The following is a 20757-nucleotide window of genomic DNA, read 5'->3' on the forward strand; positions in this document are numbered from 1 at the left end:
TATAGAAGACTATTAGAACGTGTGATAGGTGGCAGATGAAATTTATTGCTGAGAAATATGAAGAATACTTGGAACAGAAAATGGGAGGAGGTAACATGATGTCGAAGGTAGAATTCTAAAACTTCCAAGAATGGAGAGATCTGGGTTTGCTTGTGCATAGTTCATTGAAAGTGGCAGGACAGTAGTGCTTTCATAAAGCTTATGATAATTGCTGCATTTGTTCTTGTGATTTATGATCAAATACTATCCTTAATACTGACATCATTTGATTGTCACAGTCTATAGAAACATTACGATTCATCAAATTGTCAGTTTCCATTGGTTTGTTATGTTAAAATTCAAAGAAATGTTATACTTCCAAAGAACTTTCACAATTTCTGTTTCAAACTAGGGCATGCACTGAAACCACAAGTGGCCTCCATTTTTACTTCATTTTTGGATGGACTGAAAAAATTCTACATTACCAAGGTATATTAATTTGTTTTTCTTAACACTACAATGATTAAAGGATAACACAAGGTATGAATATCATGGTGATGCGGATTAAATTTCAACATAAGTATGTAATATTAAATCATTGAAATGCTTCTATCAAAATTGTTGCTTTTTTTGAAGTTAGATGATAGTAATTCAAGCTAAACCAAGTTTGTATAAGATCTTAGATAAATATTTTGAATAAATGAACTGAAGTTCTGACTGGTGGAAAATTTTAAATTTGAACTTATTCCAAGAAAATTTAATGTTTTCTTAAATATTGTCCTTCATATCCAACAATAATAGGAAACCTTTGCAGAAGAGTTTTTAAAGTGGAAAAGCCATTACACTGAGGCAGTTCCACTTTCTTGACCATGGAAGTCAGGGTCCAGTGGTCTGAGGGCTTGTCACAAACTGGGGTCTTCCTTGGTTTCAGTGGATGACAATGACTTCTTCAGTGCCTCACCATGCCCTTTCCTCTCCATGAAACATTGCAGAACCGTCTTCCTGGCTGTTGGATATCAATGTAAACTTCATCTGCTGAGTTCACCAGAAGTAATTTCATGCGCTAGGACAGGCATGTCCCTATCTCACTGGGGTAGGAGGCCCACTAGCTTGCCCTCACCTGGTTTAGCCCACTTGTCAAAGTGGTGTACTGGGATGTGGCCACTGTCACATGCAAACAGGTACTTGAAATCGCCAGTGAGAGCTGAGTGTCTGGTAGGGCCCAAAGATGAGTGAGTTGCCCTGGTACAGACATGACCAGCCTCTCCACCAGAGGGCTACATCTACCTGGACGCCCTACATGCCCCAGATTTCCTAAATAACAGCCAATTTGTTGTCAGATTTAAAAAGTGAATATGCAGCTTCCCAAATTGTGTTTGTGTTTGATATCTAAAATGTTGAAAATTCCTTGTTTTAGGCCAAGTTGCTCATGGCTTATTTAAAATGCAGTGTTGAATGCATTTATCCTTTTACCTCTTCCATAATGGAGAGTTGTGTTAAATTATTTAAGGTTTTTTTTTGTAATTTAACTCTGGTTTAGGTATTCATTAGAATTTAAAGCCTTCCAGAAGTTTTGATGTGAAATATCCGATAGTTTCTGTAAATAGACATACTGCCTTGCAGCTTTTTAGACTAATGTCACTGTGATCTCCTATTTAACAGTTACATTGATGATAAATTATAGACTGGATTATTATCACTGACATAAGTCATGAAATTTGTTGTTCAGCAGCACCACTCAACCAGCCAACCTATCTGAGATACTGCCAACAATTGGCACCATCAGAGAATATGGTGTTTGAGCCTAGCTTAGCCACACAGTCATGGCTGTAGAACAGAATAGAGCAGTGGGCCAAACAGGTATCCTTGAAGTGCGTCTGTGTTGATTGTCAGTGAGCTGGAGATGTATTACTGATCTACACTGACTGTGGTTTCCCAATAAAGAAGTTTTAAATCTAGCTGCAGAGGGAGGTACAGAAGTCCAGGTATTGAAGCTTTCAGATTAGTACTGAGGGGATGATGGTATAGAATGCCAGGATGTAATCGATAAACCAACACCCTGACTACATTTTTGCTGTTGTCCAGGTGCTCCAGAGATGTAGAGAGTCAATAAGATTGTGTCCCGTTGTGGTCGTTGGCAAGTTGCAATGGGTCTAGGTCCTTGCTCAGGCAGGAATTAATTCTAGCAATGACCAACTTCTCAAAGCACTTCATTACAGAAGGTGTGAGTGCTACCGGGCGATAGCCATTGAGGCAGCTTACTCTGCTCTTGGGCACCAAAATGATGCCCTTTTGAAGCGGATGGGAACCTCTGACTACAGTATTGAGAAGTTGATGTGCTTGAGCTCTTGAGCCGATTGATTGGAACAGGTTTTCAGTACTCTGCCAGGTACACCTTCGGGTCTGACCCTTGCGAGGGTTCACCCTATTTAAGGATGTTCTGACATCAACTTCTGAGACAGACATGACAGGGTCACCAGATAAGTGGAGATTTGCATAGTCATAGTGTTATTCTGCCTTTAAGTGTCCATAAAAATGAGATGAGCTCATCCGGGAGTGAAGCATCACAGCCATCTATGAAATGACATCCCTTATAGTATACATACTTTGTTCCTAAACCTGTAACTGTTTGCTAGCAGAAGCAGCACTGGCCTTGCATTTTAGTACCGTTGAGCATTAGAATGTCTATTTCCTCTGTTACAAGAAGAATGGCACAGTGGATTGTCCTCCTGCTTCACAGTTCTAGCAATCCATGTTCAAACCTGACCTCCAGTGTTGTCTGAGTGGACTTTACACGTTGTTCTGTGACCTCATGGGTTTCCCCCAAGGAGGAGTCAGGCCCCCAAACAGTAGCGTGGATATTGGGTACAAGTTGATTAGGGAGTTAACATTGGCATGTGATAAAGGTAATGTAGTCGTTATGGGAGATTTCAACATGCAGGTGAACAGGGAGAATCAGGTAGGTGCTGGACCCCAGGATAGGGAGTTTGTGGAATGTCTAAGGGATGTATTTTTGGAACAGCTTGTGCTTGAGCCAACCAGGAACGAGGCTATTTTGGTGATGTGTAATGAACAGGAATTGATAAGTGATCTTGAAGTAAAAGAGCCATTAGGAAGTAGTGATCATAACATGATAAGTTTTTATCTACAATTTGAGAGGGATAAGGGCAGATCAGAGGTGTCAGTGTTGCAATTAAATAAAGGAGCCTACGGAGCCATGAGGGAAGAGCTGGCCAAAGTTAAATGGGTGGATGCCCTGGCAGGAAAGACAGTGGATCAGCAGTGGCAGATATTCTTGGGCATAATACAGAAGATGCAAAAGCAGTTCATTCCAATGAGAAGGAAGGATTCAAAGAGGGGGAAGGGGCCACAGTGGTTGACAAAGGAAGTCAGAGATTGTATAGCATTAAAGAAAAAGAAGTATGACAGGGCTAAGATGAGTGGGAATACAGATGATTGGGAAAGTTTTAAGGAGCAGCAGATCTTAACTAAAAAAGCAATACGGAGAGAAAAAATCAGGTATGAGCTCAGTCTAGCCAGGAATATAAAAGGGGATAGCAAAAGCTTTTTTAGCTATGTGAAGAGAAAGAAGATAGTTAAGAACAATGTTGGCCCCTTGAAGAATGAATTGAGAGAAATTGTTATGGGAAACAGGGAAATGGCAACAGAATTTAATGCGTACTTTAGATCTGTCTTCACCAGGGAGGACACAAGCAATTTCCCAGATGTATGGATGGGCCAGGGTCATAAGATATCAGAGGAATTGAGACAGATTGACATTAGGAAAGAAACTGTGATGAGTAGACTGGTAGGACTGAAGGCTAATAAATCCCCGGGTCCAGATGGTCTGCATCCGAGGGTTCTAAAAGAGGTGGCTCAGGAAATTGCGGATGCATTGGTAATCATTTTCCAATGTTCAGATTCAGGATCAGTTCCTGAAGGTTGGAGAGTGGCTAATGTTATCCCACTTTTCAAGAAGGGAGGGAAGGAGAAAACGGAGAACTATCGCCCTGTTAGCCTAATGTCAGTCGTGGGGAAGATGCTTGAGTCCATTATTAAGGACGAAATAGTGGCACATCTAGATGGCAGAAATAGGATTAGGCCAAGCCAGCATGGATTTACCAAAGGCAAATCATGCTTGACTAATCTGTTGGAGTTTTTTGAGGGTGTAACAAGGATGTTAGACGAGGGTAAGCCAGTGGATGTTGTATACCTAGATTTTCAGAAGGCATTCGATAAGGTGCCACATAGGAGATTGGTGAGTAAAATCAGAGCTCATGGCATTGGGGGCAGGGTTTCAACATGGATAGAAAACTGGTTGGCAGATAGAAAGCAAAGGGTAGCAGTGAATGGGTGTTTCTCAGACTGGCTGGAGGTGACTAGTGGGGTACCACAGGGCTCTGTATTGGGACCACAGCTCTTTACGATTTATGTCAATGATTTAGATGAGGGCATTGAAAACTATATCAGCAAGTTTGCTGACAATACTAAACTGGGTGGCAGTGTGACATGCGAAGAGGACGTTAGGAGAATACAGGGAGACTTGGATAGGCTGAGTGAGTGGGCAGATACTTGGCAGATGTCATTCAATGTGAATAAATGTGAAGTTATCCACTTTGGAAGCAGGAACAAGAGGGCAGAGTATTGTCTGAACGGAGTAGAGTTAGGTAAGGGAGAAATGCAAAGAGACCTAGGAGTCCTAGTTCACCAGTCAATGAAGGTGAATGAGCAAGTGCAACAGGCAGTGAAGAGGGCAAATGGAATGTTGGCCTTTGTTACAAGGGGAATTGAATACAAGAGCAAGGATGTCCTTTTGCATTTGTACAGGGCCCTGGTGAGACCACACCTGGAATATTGTGTACAGTTTTGGTCTCCAGGTTTAAGGAAGGACATTCTGGCAGTTGAGGAAGTGCAGCGTAGATTCACTAGGTTGATTCCTGGGATGGCAGGGCTGTCTTATGCAGAGAGATTGGAGAGATTCGACTTGTACACGCTGGAATTGAGGAGATTGAGAGGGGATCTGATTGAAACGTTTAAGATAATTAAAGGATTTGATAGGATTGAGGCAGGAAATATGTTCCAGATGTTGGGAGAGTCCAGTACCAGAGGGCATGGATTGAGAATAAGAGGTCAGTTATTTAAAACAGAGTTGAGGAAGAGCTTCTTCTCCCAGAGAGTTGTGCAGGTGTGGAATGCACTACCTCGGAAGACGGTGGAGGCCAATTCTCTGGATGCTTTCAAGAAGGAGCGAGATGGATATCTGATGGATAGGGGAATCAAGGGATATGGGGACAAGGCAGGGACTGGGTATTGATAGTGAATGATCAGCCATGATCTCAGAATGGCGGTGCAGACTCGAGGGGCGGAATGGTCTACTTCTGCACCTATTGTCTATTGTTTCCTCCTGTATGCCAAAGAATTGCTGATCAGACCATAAATTGACTACTGTAAAGTTACTTCTAGTTTGGGTGGGTGGCAGGATAATTGAAGAGAGGAGGAAGAGATGCAACATGAAAATAGAGATTGTATTAGTGTGGATCATTGCTTGATGGTCAGTACAGCTGTGCTGCCTTGAAGTGCCCGTTACCCTTATAGTCCTCATTGTCTTAGAAGATCAAATTTGGCTTCCTTAGTATTGTGCACAGTTAACACAGTAGTAATGTTTGGTTTTATCAGTCCAGTTAATTAGCATGATTTAAGTCAGTCATCAGCAATATTCTTGGTCCGAAACACCCGGTGACTTGTGTGACTGACCAGGGTTTAAATCGTGTGATGGTGAAAGTGGTGTTGATCATAATTTTTTTCTGTAAAGCTCAAGGCAGTGCAGTTTTAACATAGAAATCCTGAATCAGATCACTGGTTCCCTGCTGCTGTATGGACTCCATTATTTGCAGCCTGTTCCACCAGAGTAGATGAGAAAATAATCTCCCTCTTATTAGTGCGAAGTCTGACTAAGTTTTTTTTCTGGCAAATGGCCATCTTCTTGGGGCAGAGGATGATTCATTTTAAACTGAAAATGTGTTAGCTTGACAAACCATCTAAAGTTACTGATTTAAGTTTCATATTTCGGCTTTCACAATTTTATATATGTTTGTGGCGACCCACTTTCTGCACAGGCAAACCAGCTCACAAATAGCCAGCGCGCGAGGAGAGATGTTGGTAATGCACCTCTAATGTCATTTCTGCCCGGAGAGGGCGGGCGCTAGGGATTAAATGCCAGCGCCGTGATGTTTGAATAAACTAGTCTCAAGACAACTTACCGACTGCGTGTCATTGTCTCTAGCTCTGTATGTAGTATATCGCTACATGTTCTCATATTCAGTTTCTTTACTTTTTAAAGAGTTAATTCTAAGTAAAAGTTGTACCTTTACATCTGTTAAGTGTGAAAGTTCTTTAATGCAATTGGCTGTTCAGCCAATCTGTTGCTAAATGTGATGCTTGAACTAATACCTAACAGCATGGGAAAAGAGCTTCAGAGCCTATATATGTGAAAGGAATGGAAAGGACTTGTGTGGGAGTTGGGGTCAGTCCATGTCATGGATGGTGTGAGTGAGGAGATGGGAGTGAAGAGAGGTGGATTGTGTGGAGTGGAGAGAAGGTCTACCTGTGTATACACAACTAAAATATCTGATCCTGCATTAGTTTAAGAGGAGCAGCCAGTAGGCATGGTCCATCACAAGCAGCCTGCTCTGCAGATTTCATCCTGGTTAAACTTACAGTGAGCTGTTGGTATTGTGCCCTGATAAATACCAAGGATTCGAAACTTTTAAAATCACTTTGCAAGACATTGCTCTCATGAAGGGTTGAAAACTGCAAATTGTAGATCCCCAAGCTTAGAAGGCTTTAAAAGGTAAAGGCTGTGATAGAAAATTCCAGCAGAATTGTTTATGTAGAAGATAGTATGGATAATGTTGATCTTTATTGAATCAAATATCATTATCCCAATATTGTAGTAAAATGCAATGTACAAAGTTTGTAGTGAATGAGTTGTAATATACCTTAGATTTTACTGACTAAGTACTTGATAGACTTATTAGTGATACCCTTGGTTATTTCAAGATTGGATCAATATGCTTTGTATTCCAAGTCTTCATTTGTATTTCTCAGTGTTTTTTTTTTAATTTTTACTCTTTCTTTTTGTAGAGGGCCATGTGGATAAGAGTGGCTTCTTCTACTTTGAGCAGCTATCCAGAGAACCTGTTTCTGTCTCTTTAGAGGGTTGAAGGATATAGGGTTGTTCTGCAGTCAGAATCAGCCACGATTTTATTTAATTATTTATTTCTTTCTTGCATGAAGTGCTGAATGGCCTTTTCCTATCTCCAATGTTACTTCCTTCAGTACACCTTTTAACATAAGACTCTTCTTCCAGACTTTAATTGAGTGTAGTCATCATCACAGAAAAGCCGTGTCTAGGCCAAGCAATACACGATTTCTAAGGAATTAAACGATTCATATGACAAGGCAAACTTGCTACTTTCCTCTTTTCTGATTCTGAAGGCCTTGCTTTGTTCTATGTCTAGTACAAGGAAGAAAGTAGCTAGAATGGATGAATCTCAAGTTTATTGTCATGGGCGTACATACCCAGAGTATAATGCCATGAAAATTTTGCAGCAGCTATGCATACTAAATATGATAAACAAATTTTATTAATTAACATAAATTATACTATACATAGATGACAAAAAAATACATAATGACATTAGTGCGTGTTGAGGGAAGTGAAGTCTGAGGCAGAATTAATTAGGGTTGTTTAAGTACCTGATGGCATTGCAGAAGAAGCCATTGTTAAACCTTGAGCTGTAGATCTTCAGGCTCCTGTACCTCCACATCGCAGCATGCCCTGGATGGTTGGGGTCCTGAATGATGGATGCTGCCTTTCTAACACTGACTATATGTTCTTGTATTTTAATTATTAGCATAATCAGTTAGTAATGAGGATAAAAGGGGGCATAACTGGCTAATTTCACCAAATTACATTTTTCTGTTCCACCAGCTGTATTAAACATAAGACATAAAGAAAATTCCCAACATACTGTCTACCATACAAAACCTGGTTTTAAATTGAGTATTTTTGTTCCAACTGAGGGAATTGGCGAACACTTATTTAGCTCTGGCCTATTTTTGGTTGGTACTTTGTGTTGTTTCTGTAGTGCAAGAGAAAAGCTATAGGATGGTGAAAGGCCATCTGCAGGATGGAAAGAGAACTAAATAGCTGCTTCGATTAAGGGTTGTGGAGAGAAATTTTGTCGGTGACTGTATATAATAGGTTTGATTTTAGTGAGCTTAAGTTTGGGACACTTTGGCTTGATGATGGCAACTGTTTGAATGATTGTGAGCAGATCTGTTAGGATACATAATACAGCCTTGGCTTCAGCTGGCAAAGCAAAATAGACCAATATCTTGAATGTTGTAGTTACATTGTATTCGTTGTGTTTATCCTGCACTTTTATGTTGTGTAATCGAATCACAAAACACAAAACTGCCTCCTTCAGCCTAACTCATTTATACCAATCATGCTGCTTAACCACACCAATCCAATTTGCTTGCATTAGGCTCATGTTCCTGGATGCCTTTCTTGTCTATGTACCTGACAAGTTCCTTTTTAAATATAATTGTCTGTTACCATCCTTGGCAGCTCATTCCTGATAACTACTACCCTCTGAATGGAAAAAACCTAAGCTCTCCTTAAAATTTCTCCCTGGCCCTCTGGTTGGAAAAATATTCTGACTATCTATCCATTTATAAACTTTTATAAGGTTTCTTCTCGGTCTCCTATGTCCTAGTGAGAATAAACCCAGCCTTTTCCAGTCTCCCCTTGAAACAGCCCTCTCCAGACAACATTTAAAAAAAATCTAATTACATAGTCAAACAATAACAAAGTTAACAAATTTCATGACACATGCTGGTGATAATAAACCTGATTCTGATTCTGGATGACTTGGAAAACTTCTGGAGTCTCAGGATAGCTTTCATTCAGTACTTTTATTTTGTTTTGTTTTCAAAGATGCTTTAATAGACTGTTATTGGTCTATTTCTGTATTTGGTTATATTTGCAGCTAAAAAAGTATACTGGTTGGTGCCGCTGCAATAAGAAGTAGTTAATAGAATTGACATTTTCTTAAGTTTAGCATTGTCAGAAAGAGAGCACTGACAGCCAACTATTGTTTAGTTATTTTCTTAGTTAGATATTTTTAAAAAAACAGTGGCTTTAGTGGAGTAGCGTACAACATCATTGTGAGAATGCTTCATGTAGCTTCACTTAGATTTGTTCTGATGTCGACCTATTGGTTAGTTTTCCGGCTTGGATGCCATCATTCCCAGTTGATCTCAAAGGCTTGAGTGAGGTCACAAAAAGTTCTAATTTATAACTTATAACTCACCACTACTTGGTGTGTGTGGTCTCATCTTAGTCACTGCCTGTACTTACTTTGTGTTTGACATTTGTTTTCAAATGAATTCCTTGCATGAGTGTATTTGAAAATTAATTTGTTTATCTTTAAGTTTTATATGTAATCCATCTTTCTTTTCTAAATTCTATTTGAAAATGCTTGTTCTTTTTCTTTATCTCCACAGTTCAAGGGTTTTGATCCCAGTGAATTATGTGTAGCAACCCTACTTTTTGAAGGTAACAGAGAAAAGGTTCTTCAGCAAGAAAAGCATGTTTACGATATTGCTGCTAAAGTTGGGTAAGGCTCCAAAATCTCAGGACAGTGCTGTTTGAAACTCGATTTTCTTTGTTCCAGTTAGCTTCCAGGTTGTTGCAAAGCAAACTGCTAACTTAAATGAATGAAAAAAAAAACACAAATTAACAGTGAACAGAAGTGTTTAATATAATGTAACGGAACTACAAGGTTCTGTAACAAAAATTTATGATGTAGCATATAAACCAGTGATGGAGAAAAGGATTTTGGCTATTTATGGGCATCTTTAATTACTTGGTTGTATCATTTCCCATCATAAATTATGTAATTTACTATTTGTTATGCCATTGGTGAGATTATTTACCAAGTATAAACTATAAATTGATTGGGAAATGGTGTCACATTCCTACAGCACAAAGACCCTTCGGCCCAATTGGTCCATGCTGACCAGATGCCCATCCAAGCTTGTCCTATTTGCCCCATAACCTGCTAAACCTTTTCTATCCAAATGAAGATGAGTTCTACAGAATAGTGTTAATGGGGCTGTGGACTCTACTCCAATCAGCCATTCCAGTTAAGTAATGCCAAGACTGTTGGAAGTCCACTTGTTGAAAGTCAGAAGTTGGTGCTTTTACTAAGCATTGACAGCTGGTTCTGTTCCATCTCTCGTCTCCATGTACTAAAAAATTGGTAGGTGGCTCTGATCTATTTTCATGGTGGTTTAGTTCCTCTAATTACTTACAGAAATTTGTATGAATCTGGAAATTGGGTGTAAAATGTTTTACACTTTTACTAACCATTGACAGCTTTGATCAGAATTGTTTAAAGGTTTCAACATGGACTAGATGGGCTGAAGGGCCTGTTTCTGTGCTGTACTTTTCTATGACTCTAGAAGATAAATCTTGATTCCTGACTTCATTAAAGGCTGTTAGGATATTCTGACAGTGGGATCTTAGAGAAGGTCACCTGAGGCTCTTCTGACTGTAATCTTGCAATGCCTTGCTGAATAGCTGCTGGGTTTAGTCAGCTAGGTTATTCCTCTGTATCTGGACCAGGGAGACTGGATGGACAATGGGATGAATTCAATTTGTTACATCTTGTAAAAATATTGCATGTATGTTGTTAAGTCACTCTCCACTGAACATTCTTAGAGTTCGTTAAGAGCACCAAATTTCTTGGTGTTCACCTGGCAGAAAATCTCACCTTGTCCCTCAACACCAGCTCCATAGCCAAGAAAGCCCAGCAGTGTCTCTACTTTCTGCAAAGGTTCTGAGAAGTCCATCTCTCCCATCCCCCATCCTCACCACATTCTACAGAGGTTGTATTGAGAGCATCCTGAGCAGCTGCATCACTGCCTGGTTCAGAAATTGCACCACCTTGGATCGCAAGACCCTGCAGCGGATAGTGAGGTCAGCTGAGAAGATCATGGTCTCGCTTCCCACCATTACAGACATTTACACCACATGCTGCATCTGCAAAACAAACAGCATTATGAAGGACCCCATGCCCCCCACATACAAACTCTTCTAACCTCAAGCTATCAGACTCCTCAATACCCAGAGTCTAGACTGACACCAACCTACTGCCCTCTACTGTGCCTATTGTCTTTATTGTACTTCCTGCACTGTTTTGTGCACTTTATGCAGTCCTGTGTAGGTCTGTAGTCTAGTGTAGCTTTTTTTCTGTGGTGTTTTAATGTAGTTCAGTGTAGTTTTTGTACTGTTTAATGTAACACCATGGTCCTGAAAAACGTTGTCTCATTTTTACTGTGTACTGTACTAGCAGTTATGGTTGAAATGACAATAAAAAGTGACGACTTGAAGTACAAAAGAAGAAAATCCTTACTTTGTTCAGCATTTCTTGTCATTCCAAATGATCTATCCATTCCTATTGTTTTGCATCAGCTGGTGTTCATTTTAAGAAACCATTGGTGGAGAGTGAGAAAAGGTTACCATTGCAGGTTGATGCCTGAGCTGCAGAGACTTAAGAATGTGTTGAAAAACAAAGTGTTGAATTAATGCTCAACAAATCAATGGATAAAAATTGTAAAGTGTTGCCTTGTCTTTAGTTAGATGAATGTTTTTAATTTCAGAGGCCTGGCAGCTGGAGAAGATAATGGACAGCGGGGCTATATGCTAACATTTGTCATTGCATACATTCGGGTATGTTAACACATCTTGATTTTGAGGTTTTATTATGTAGGAACTGCAGAACTGGCAGCATATTCTGGAGTTTCCATGAGTGATTAAAAATAGACTTTTCCAATTATATCTTCATAGGTCTGCTATTGAACCTTGCAATTCTGTCAAAAATAATTTCTTTCAATTAAATACATGTTGCTTTTCCCAATCCAATTATTTTCTGAATGCCCTTACCACTCTAATTTTCTTTCTTACTCATGTCATGCACTGGTCAAATGTTCCTTGTTTTCTCTCTTACCTTCCTGCTTGAAACAGTGTGGTTACAATTCCTACCTAATATTCTTTTGGAGCTGTTCTGTATTCTGAATTTTGGAAGATAACCAATGGATGCACGACCTCTATAGCTGCCACTTTTAAACACCCTTTATGCCTTTCAGCATAATTTTTTTTGATGAATCCCTATTTTTCTGAGCTTGTCATTTACTGCAGACCAGTAGTTCTCCAATATTTTCAGCAGTGGTTTATTGTATATAATTTTATTTTTGAATAAAGTATATTTTGTTAAAAAAAAATCAACCTTTACCAGTTCTTCCCTCAATCTCTGTTGCTCCGGTGTAAACAACCCAAGTTTTTCCAGATGGTTATAGCACATGCCCTCTAATCCCATCAGCATCTTGGTAAACTTCTTCTGCACCCTCTCCAAAGGCTCAACATCTTCCCTATAATGGGAAGACCAGGACTCTATGCAGTACTCCAGAAGTGGCCTAACCAGAGTCCCAAAGTAATTTCCTGATTTTTCAACTCATTGCCTCCACTTATAATTGCAAGCATGCCATATTTCCTCCTTAACCACCTCATCAACCTGTGTAGCTATTTTCACTATGAACTGGGACCCAAAGATCCATGTGCTCATAGCATTGTTAAGGATCTTGCCCTTAACAGTGTACTTCTCTTTATTCTTCATATTTGATGGGTTAAACTCCATCTGCCATATCTCCGACCTTATCTGCAACTGAGCTATATTTTGCTGTATTTTTTGTCAGTCATCTACACTATCCACAACACCACCAATCTTCATATTGTCTGTAAACTTGCTGACCCACCCATCCACATTTTCATCCAGGTCAATTATATACATCACAAGCAGCAGACGTCATAGAATCGGAGAAATGTACAGCACAGAAACAAGCCCTTCTGCCCACCTAGTCCATGCCAAACCATTTAAACTGCCTACTCCTTTCGAACTACACTACAATCGTAGCCTCTTCTACCCCTACCATTCCCTTCAAACTTCTCTTCAAAGTTGAAATCGAGCTCGCATGCACTAATTGTGCTGGCAGCTTGTTCCATACTCTCACGGCCCTCTGTGCAGAAATTTCCCCACTTGTATCCTTTAAATTTTTCACCTTTCACCCTTAATTCATGACATCTAGTTGTAGTCCCTTTCAACTTCAATAGAAAAAGCCTCCTTCTATTAACCTTATCTATACCCCGCTTAATTTTGTCAACTCTATCAAATCTACTCTCAATCTTCTACGTTCCAGGGAATAAAGTCCTAACCTATTTAGTCTTTCCTTATAACTTAAGTCCTCCAGTCCTGGCAACATCCTTGTAAATATTCAGTACAAGTAACTGTGGAGCACCATGTACCACACTCATCCTGCTAGAATGAGTCCCTTTGACCACCACCCTCTCTTTTATGGGCAAGCCAGTTCACCATTGATCCCATACATCTTAATCCTCTGGATGAGCCTCCTATTAGGGACTTTGTTGAAAGCCTTTCTGCAATCCATGTAGACAACATCACAGCTGTTGTCACCTTCATCAATGACTCTTGTCACCTCGTCAAAAAACTCAATCGAGATAGGACACGTCTTGCCCCATATGAAGTAATACTGGCTCTCCCTAATTGGGTGATGATTTTCCAAATGCTCATAAATCCTATCCCTAAGAAGTCTCTACAGTAACTTCTCTACCACTCATGTGAGACTCACCAGTTTATAGTTTTCAGCATTATCCCAGGATCCCTTCTTGAATAATGGAACAACATTAGCTAATTGTCAGTCCTCCAGGACCTCCCCTTTGGCTGGAGAGGACAAAGATGTTCACGAAGGCCCTAGCAATATCTTCATTTGCCTCTCTCAATAACTTGGTGTATATCCCATCAGGCCCTGTGGACATATCCACCTTAATGCTTTGCAACAGACCCAACACTACCTCCTCCTTTACTTTGAAATGCCCTAACATGTTTAATACTCTGGCACTGATTCCCGTATCCTTCACATCCTTCTTGATAAATACTGATGTAAACTGCTCATTAAGGATCTCATGCACATTCTCTGAATCAAAGCAAATGTCCTCTCCCCCCCCCCCCCCCACCTTTATCCTTGAGTAGTCCTACCCTCTCCCTCGTTATCCTCTTGTTCTTGATGGACAGGTATGTATAAAATGTCTTGGGATTTACTTTAATTCTACTTGCCAAAGACTTTTCATTGTCCCTCTTAGCTTTCCTAATTCCCTTCTTGAGTTCTTTTCTGGCTTCTTTATAATCCTCAAGGGCCCTGTTTGTTCTAGCTTCCTAAGCTTTATATACTTCTCCTTTTTCTTCTTGAATAAATTTATCACCCCTCTTGACATCCAAGGCTCTCTTACCTTGACATCCTTGTCCTTCTTTCTGACTGGAACATTGGAACATACCTGTCCTGTACTCAGTGTAGTTGGTCTTTAAACACCCTTCATATGTCAGATGTTGGCATGCCCAAAAACAGCTGTTCCTAATTAACTCTCTTTAGTTCCTGCCTAGTGTTCTCAAATTTGCTATGCTCTGGTTTAACCCTCTTCTGCAAGGTCCATACTTATCCTTATCTGTAGAAAGTTCTGGCACCTGACAAGACTCATCACCCAACATCAGATCCAGTACAGTCTCTCCCCTTGGACTATCTACATATAGATTTAAGAAACTCTCTTGGATGCACTAACAAATGGTGCCGCATTTAAGCCACTTGCACTAAGAAGGTTCAGTTTACGTTAGGAAAGCTGAAGTCCCCCACAACAGCAGCCCTATTTTCACACCATTCCTTATTCTACCTGCATGTCTGTTCCTCAATGTCCTGGTGTATACAGTACAATCCCATCAGAGTGATTGCACTCTTCCCGTTTTTGACTTGTACCCATATAGACTCAGTGGAGAAGCCTACCATTACGTCCCCTCTGAGTGCAGCTCTGATATTGTCCCTGACTACTGGCGCAACTCCTACCAGCCCACCCCACCCCTCTATTACACCTCTCCATCTTTCTTAAAACATTGAAAACCTGGGACATGAAGCACCCATTCCTGTCCCTTTCAACCGTGTCTTTGTCATGGTCACAACATCGTATGGTCTAAATATGGAACTGACTTAGGAACAGAATTATGTCACTCAGTCCATTTAGACTGCTCTGCCATTCCATTATGGCTAATTTATTATCCTCTCAACCCCATTTTCCTGCCTTCTCCCCATAACCTTTTATACCCTGACTAACCAAGAGTATATCACCTTCTGCTTTAAATATACTCAATGACTTGGCCTCCACGGCTTTCCATGGCAGTGAATTGCACAAATGCACTACCCTCCGGCTAAAAAAATTCCTTCTAATATCTGTTCTAAATGCAGATTCCTCTATTCTGGGGCTGTGTCCTCTGGTCAAAGACTCGCCCACTATCGGAAACATCCTCTCCAGATCCACTCTTTTCAATATTTGATAAGTTTGCTTGAGATTCCCCCTCATTCTTCTAAACTCCAATGAGTACAAACCCAGAGACATCAAATGCTCCTCATTTGTTCACCCTATCATTCCTGGAATCATTCTTGTGAACCTCCTCAGAGCCCTCTCCAATGCCAGCACATCATTTCTTAAATAGTGACCGAAAACTGCTCACAATGCTCCATATCCCATCCGACAATGTTTAATAAAACCTCAGCATTACATCCTTGCTTTTATATTCTCTTGAAATAAAAGCTAACGTAGCACTTGCTTTCCTTATAAACGACTCCAGCTGCAAGTAACCTTTAGGGAATCTTGCCCAAGGACTCCCAGGTCTTTTTACACCTCTGATCTTCAAATTTTTTCCCTGTTTAGAAAATAGTCTAAGCCTTTATTCCTTTTACCAAAGTGCATAACTATACACATCCCTACACTATATTCCTTCTCTCAGTTAATTACCTATTCTCTCAACCTGTCTTCATCCTTCTGCAGACTCTCTGCTTCCTCAGCATTGTGTGGTCCTTAACTCATCTTCATATCTTCTGCGAACTTGGGCACAAAGCCATCAGACCCGTTATTCAGATTATTGACATATAATGTGAAAGAAGTAGTCCCAATACATGTTAGTACCATGATACCACGGGCTGTTATGTATCTTGTTAAGGAGCCTGTCCATACTAACCATCAAGTACCTATCTGTACCAATCCCATGTGTCTTGAGTGACAAATCCTGAAATATTTTAAATGGGTTTAATGACTCTCTCTTGGAACCATATTCAGTTATCTTTTTCACTCCCTGATGCACGTTAGTGCCCAGAACTAAGAATCCACCTCAGTAATTCCAAAATCAAGATTCCTTGAGCAGCAGATGATGACCATAAATGTAGTCCCCATTGATCTTGATGGATTCTCTTTGCTGTTATCAAGCTGTGCACAGTCATTACTGTGCCATGCCAGTCCTGGAGTGTTTATTTAGTTTTGTCACTGTCACTGTTACATCACCACTGGGGTAATCATGGTGAAATAAGTTCCATAAGCTCACAGTATTTTCTGAGGGGAAATATGTACTGATATTTTATAATTACTGTTCAGAAAAAACTGTAAAAGGATCCTTATATCGTAGTTTTATAACATAGTTTTGTGCATTCTTTAGGACTTGGGCATGGACTATTACATCATAGGCGAATCATTTGAAACCTCTGTTCCTTGGGACAGGTAAATAATTCTCAAAGTGGTTATTAAAATTATTTTATTTGCTGTAGCAGTTATTGCTTGATGAAATAGTGTAGTTTTATTTAAAGAACAATTTAAAATACAAATTTAAAATACTATGCCTGGATCTTTCATTAATGATACCATTTGGAAGGTCCAGATATGCACTCCTGTATTTCTTGTGTGAGTGACTGGAATTATTGTTTTATAGCCTGGTAGTCCACATTCTTTTTAGGTAGCGACAAACAGTATGTGTAGCTCAGTTGAAGTTGTGTTCTTTTAAGAAGTGCTGGGAGTAATTAATGTATTTGGTGTCTATTCCTGTCACATGGCCACTGCATGTCAATTCTTCATTACCATAACTGGAGCATCTTTTGATATGACAAGCTTAAAGTTGGTAGAGATACTTTGGACTTTGATTACCATAAGACTGAAGTAAAACAGTAATTCTATGGAGTTAAGTTTCAAAGCATTGTCTATTACTATGCAATCAAAATTTTTAAATAAGCCCATTTTTCAGAATTAGATGCTAATTCAATCTTCACCAAGACCCCTTCACCACACCAACCCCGCCGCACAGTGAATAATGCTGCATCAAGCAGAAAAAGAGATTTACTGAATTGTCATTGGCAATACTGTTGTAGCCAATGAACTGCAAATGGCTTCACCCTCAGCATCACTGTGGGACCATCCACTCAATTCAGTTTCCAGAGATGGGTCATGGTTTTTTCCCTTCAATCTATAGATGCTAATGCAAATTACTGACGACATAGCTTTCAAATGTTTTGTAAAAACTATTAACTTTCATGCACTGGCTTTCTCACTTTACCATTTTAGACTTTTGAGTTTTAGCCGGTGTTGTCAGAATACAGTTTATTGGTGCAGAGTATTGTTTTTTATTCTTTTTAGACTTTATGTGAAATGGTTATGAATTTGAATGTTTTAATTACTAGCTTTAAAGTTAATACTTTACATCTTCACATTGTACAATACTGTAAACCTGCCCTTAATCTTGACAAATGTAAGAGCAGGAGTAGGGCATGTGGCTTCTCAAGTCTTCTCCATCATTCAGAGGGTTAAATCTGATTGATCTTGGCTTTGGCTCCATTTTCCTGCTTGTTCCCTGTAGCCCTTGATGGACTTACAAATTAAATAAAAATTGGCTTTGAATATATTTTTTGTCTGCTGTTCTTGGGATACAGACAACAGACTGTCACTTATTGTCCAACCTAGATTGTCCCTGATTCAACCATCATAATTGAAAGAGTAAAGAATTCCAATGGTAATGACCCTCAGAAGAAAATCCTCGTCTTCTGCCTTAAATGACTGAGCTATTGTTCTAAACTTGTGCTCCTTAATTTTAAATTCCTCCATGATGGGGAACATCCTCTTATCATCTGCCTTAGTCTCGCTCAGAATCGTGTCTATTTCAACAATGTCAAAGATTCAAGATTCAAAGTACATTTATTATCAAACAATGTAATCATTATACAACCCTGAGATTCGTATTTCCACAGACAACCACAAAACAAAGAAAACCATGGAACCCATTCAAAGAAAAACATCAAACCACCAACCCAAAAAAAGAAAGAACAAATTAAAAAAAAAAGGAGCAAAAAAACACAGAATATAAAACATCAAACCACAAAAATCAATGAAACAGTCCAGGAATTTTCTGTTTCAGTTCAGTTCAGTTCAGTCTAGGGCTGTGCTGCTTGTTGACTGCAGGCCACAGAGCCATTCAGCCCCAATCAAAATCACACAAAATAGCAACGAAAAGGAACAGCCAGAAACCAGAAACACATAAAAGTCCAGTCCACACACTGCGTAGATTAAACCTTGCCCATGACCCAAGACTATGGCACCGTTCTCCAGCAGCAACAAGGGAGAGGGAGACCAATTAAAGCAGTCACTTGTCATTCATCTAAGTTCTGACTGAATATAGGCCAAACCTGTTTAAGCTTTCCTCACTGGACAGTTCTTTCATCTTGGGAATTAAACTAGTGTATCTTCTCTAAACAACCTTCAATCCAAATATATTCAAATAAGGAAACCATAATCCTACACTGTGCTATGGGATAGGACTTAACAGCATTAATTCTAACGAGATTTCATTACTTTTATACACATTCATTTTGCAATAAATACCAATGTTACATTTACCTCCTAACTGTATGTTGATGGTAATCTGCTTCATATTTGAGAGCATCCAAAATGAGCTCTCTCCCCATTTAAGCAATATTATCATTTTTCCTTTTACCAAGGTGGATAACGTTGCATTTTGCTATGTAACATACCATCGGCCAGATTTTTACCCACTCTACTTGTCTATATCTCTTTGCAAACATTTGCTCCTCACATTTGGTATCCCCACTGTGCTTTGAATTGTCAGCACATTTGATTAGAATGCATTTGATCTCATTTTCCAAGTCATCAATACAGATTGTGATTAGTGCAAAGCAAATTTTATTATCAAAGTACATATATGTCAACCCTGAGATTCATTTTCCTGCAGTTATACTCAGCAAATCTATAGAATAGTAGCTGTAACAGAATCAATGAAAGATCAGCTGGAGCGCTGAAGAAAACAAACTGTGTAAATGCAAATACAAGCAGTAATAAATAACGAGAACATGAAATAACAAGATGAAGAGTCCTTAAAGTGAGATCATTGGTTGTGGGAACATCTCAATGGATGGGCAAGTGACTACAGTTATCCCCTTTTGTTCAAGAGCCTGATGATTGTGGGGTAGTGTTTTTGAACCTGGTGGTGTGTGGGGCTTGAAGCTCTTGTACCTTCTACCTGATGGCAGCTGCGTGTAAAGAGCATGGTCTGGGTGGTGAGAATTTATGATGAATGCTGTTTCCCTGCGACATGTTTTATGTAGGTGTGCTCAATGGTTGCGAGGGCTTTCAATTTTAAGGTAACAAAATTAATCCCAGGAGCACCCCAATGGTGACTTTTCGGCAGATGTTGATTGCGCAACACATTTGTCTTCCTCGGACTTCGAGAGACTACTACTATGTGTACAGTCAATCAGTAGTTAACAAATGCAACACAAAATGCTGAATTACGTGACTACTAAAGAAATAAATAATTTGACCTTTGTAAAATAATGTACCATTGTCTTTACTCTTGTGATTGCAAAAAATAAGTTCAGTGGAATGTTTTTTTAAGTGACACTTCACCAGCATTTGTTAAGCAGATGATATTTTCAGTTGTAAATAACTTCAGTATTCTGCCTGTGTATTTTTAGGGTACTTGACCTCTGCAGGAATGTCAAGGAGAAACTTGTAAGCGAATGTAAAGAAAAAGGTGTTCAGTTTCCCCCTTTCGCTACGTGCAGGTAAGTTCTTTTAATCTGGCTCACAGAATGATCCATTTTCCCGACTCATCATTGTAGAGGATCCAGTTCTGTTATTGTCTCCCCACTGTCCAGTGAATGCACTATCAGTTATTCTGCCCTTTCCAGAAGTAGTCATCTGGTCTTAAATGTTCCCATTTGATTCATGGAACAAGAAATACTGAAATGCATCATTCTGGGATGTACTTTCTAAATTGTTGTCAGTGGCCATTAGGCAAGTCTATAAACATGATGAGAACACTAACTGATGTCATTGTTGGTCAGATTTGGTTCTCAATGGACATTCATAATGATTACCATCACTTAATCTCTCCCATGCATTGATTGTTTTTAGAGTAAATAAACTTTTCTTTATGCCAAAATGATAAGGATGTTTAGTTCACTCTTATAAAGTGCCTCAGGATAGAGGGGTGCCCTTTCAAAACAGAGATGTGGAGAAATTTCTTTAGCCAAAGGGTGGTGAATTTGTGGAATTTGTTGCCACATGTAGCTGTGGAGGCCAGGTCAGTGGGTGTATTTAAGGCAGAGATTGATAGGTTCTTCATTGGACATGGCATCAAAGGTTGCAGGGAGAAGGCTAGGAACTGGGGTTGAGGAGACTTTTTTTAAAAAAAAGGGTCAGCCATGATTGAATGGCGGAGCAGACTTGATGGGCCAGATGACTTAATTCTGCTT

The 20757-nt window shown here is 39.6% G+C and overlaps 1 protein-coding gene across 1 annotated transcript in view; it reads left to right on the forward strand.

The window, feature by feature from the left end:
• Positions 1-20757, forward strand: part of agps (alkylglycerone phosphate synthase) — a 170182-nt gene that overhangs the window by 121724 nt on the left and 27701 nt on the right. Inside the window, exons 13-17 of the mRNA XM_059966752.1 lie at positions 392-468; positions 9553-9665; positions 11713-11782; positions 16659-16720; positions 19975-20064. Coding sequence (XP_059822735.1) covers positions 392-468; positions 9553-9665; positions 11713-11782; positions 16659-16720; positions 19975-20064 — 412 coding nt within the window. The remainder of the gene's footprint in view (positions 1-391; positions 469-9552; positions 9666-11712; positions 11783-16658; positions 16721-19974; positions 20065-20757) is intronic.

The sequence above is a fragment of the Hypanus sabinus genome, chromosome 4, assembly GCF_030144855.1.
Source record: "Hypanus sabinus isolate sHypSab1 chromosome 4, sHypSab1.hap1, whole genome shotgun sequence".
NCBI classification, from domain to species: domain Eukaryota; kingdom Metazoa; phylum Chordata; class Chondrichthyes; order Myliobatiformes; family Dasyatidae; genus Hypanus; species Hypanus sabinus.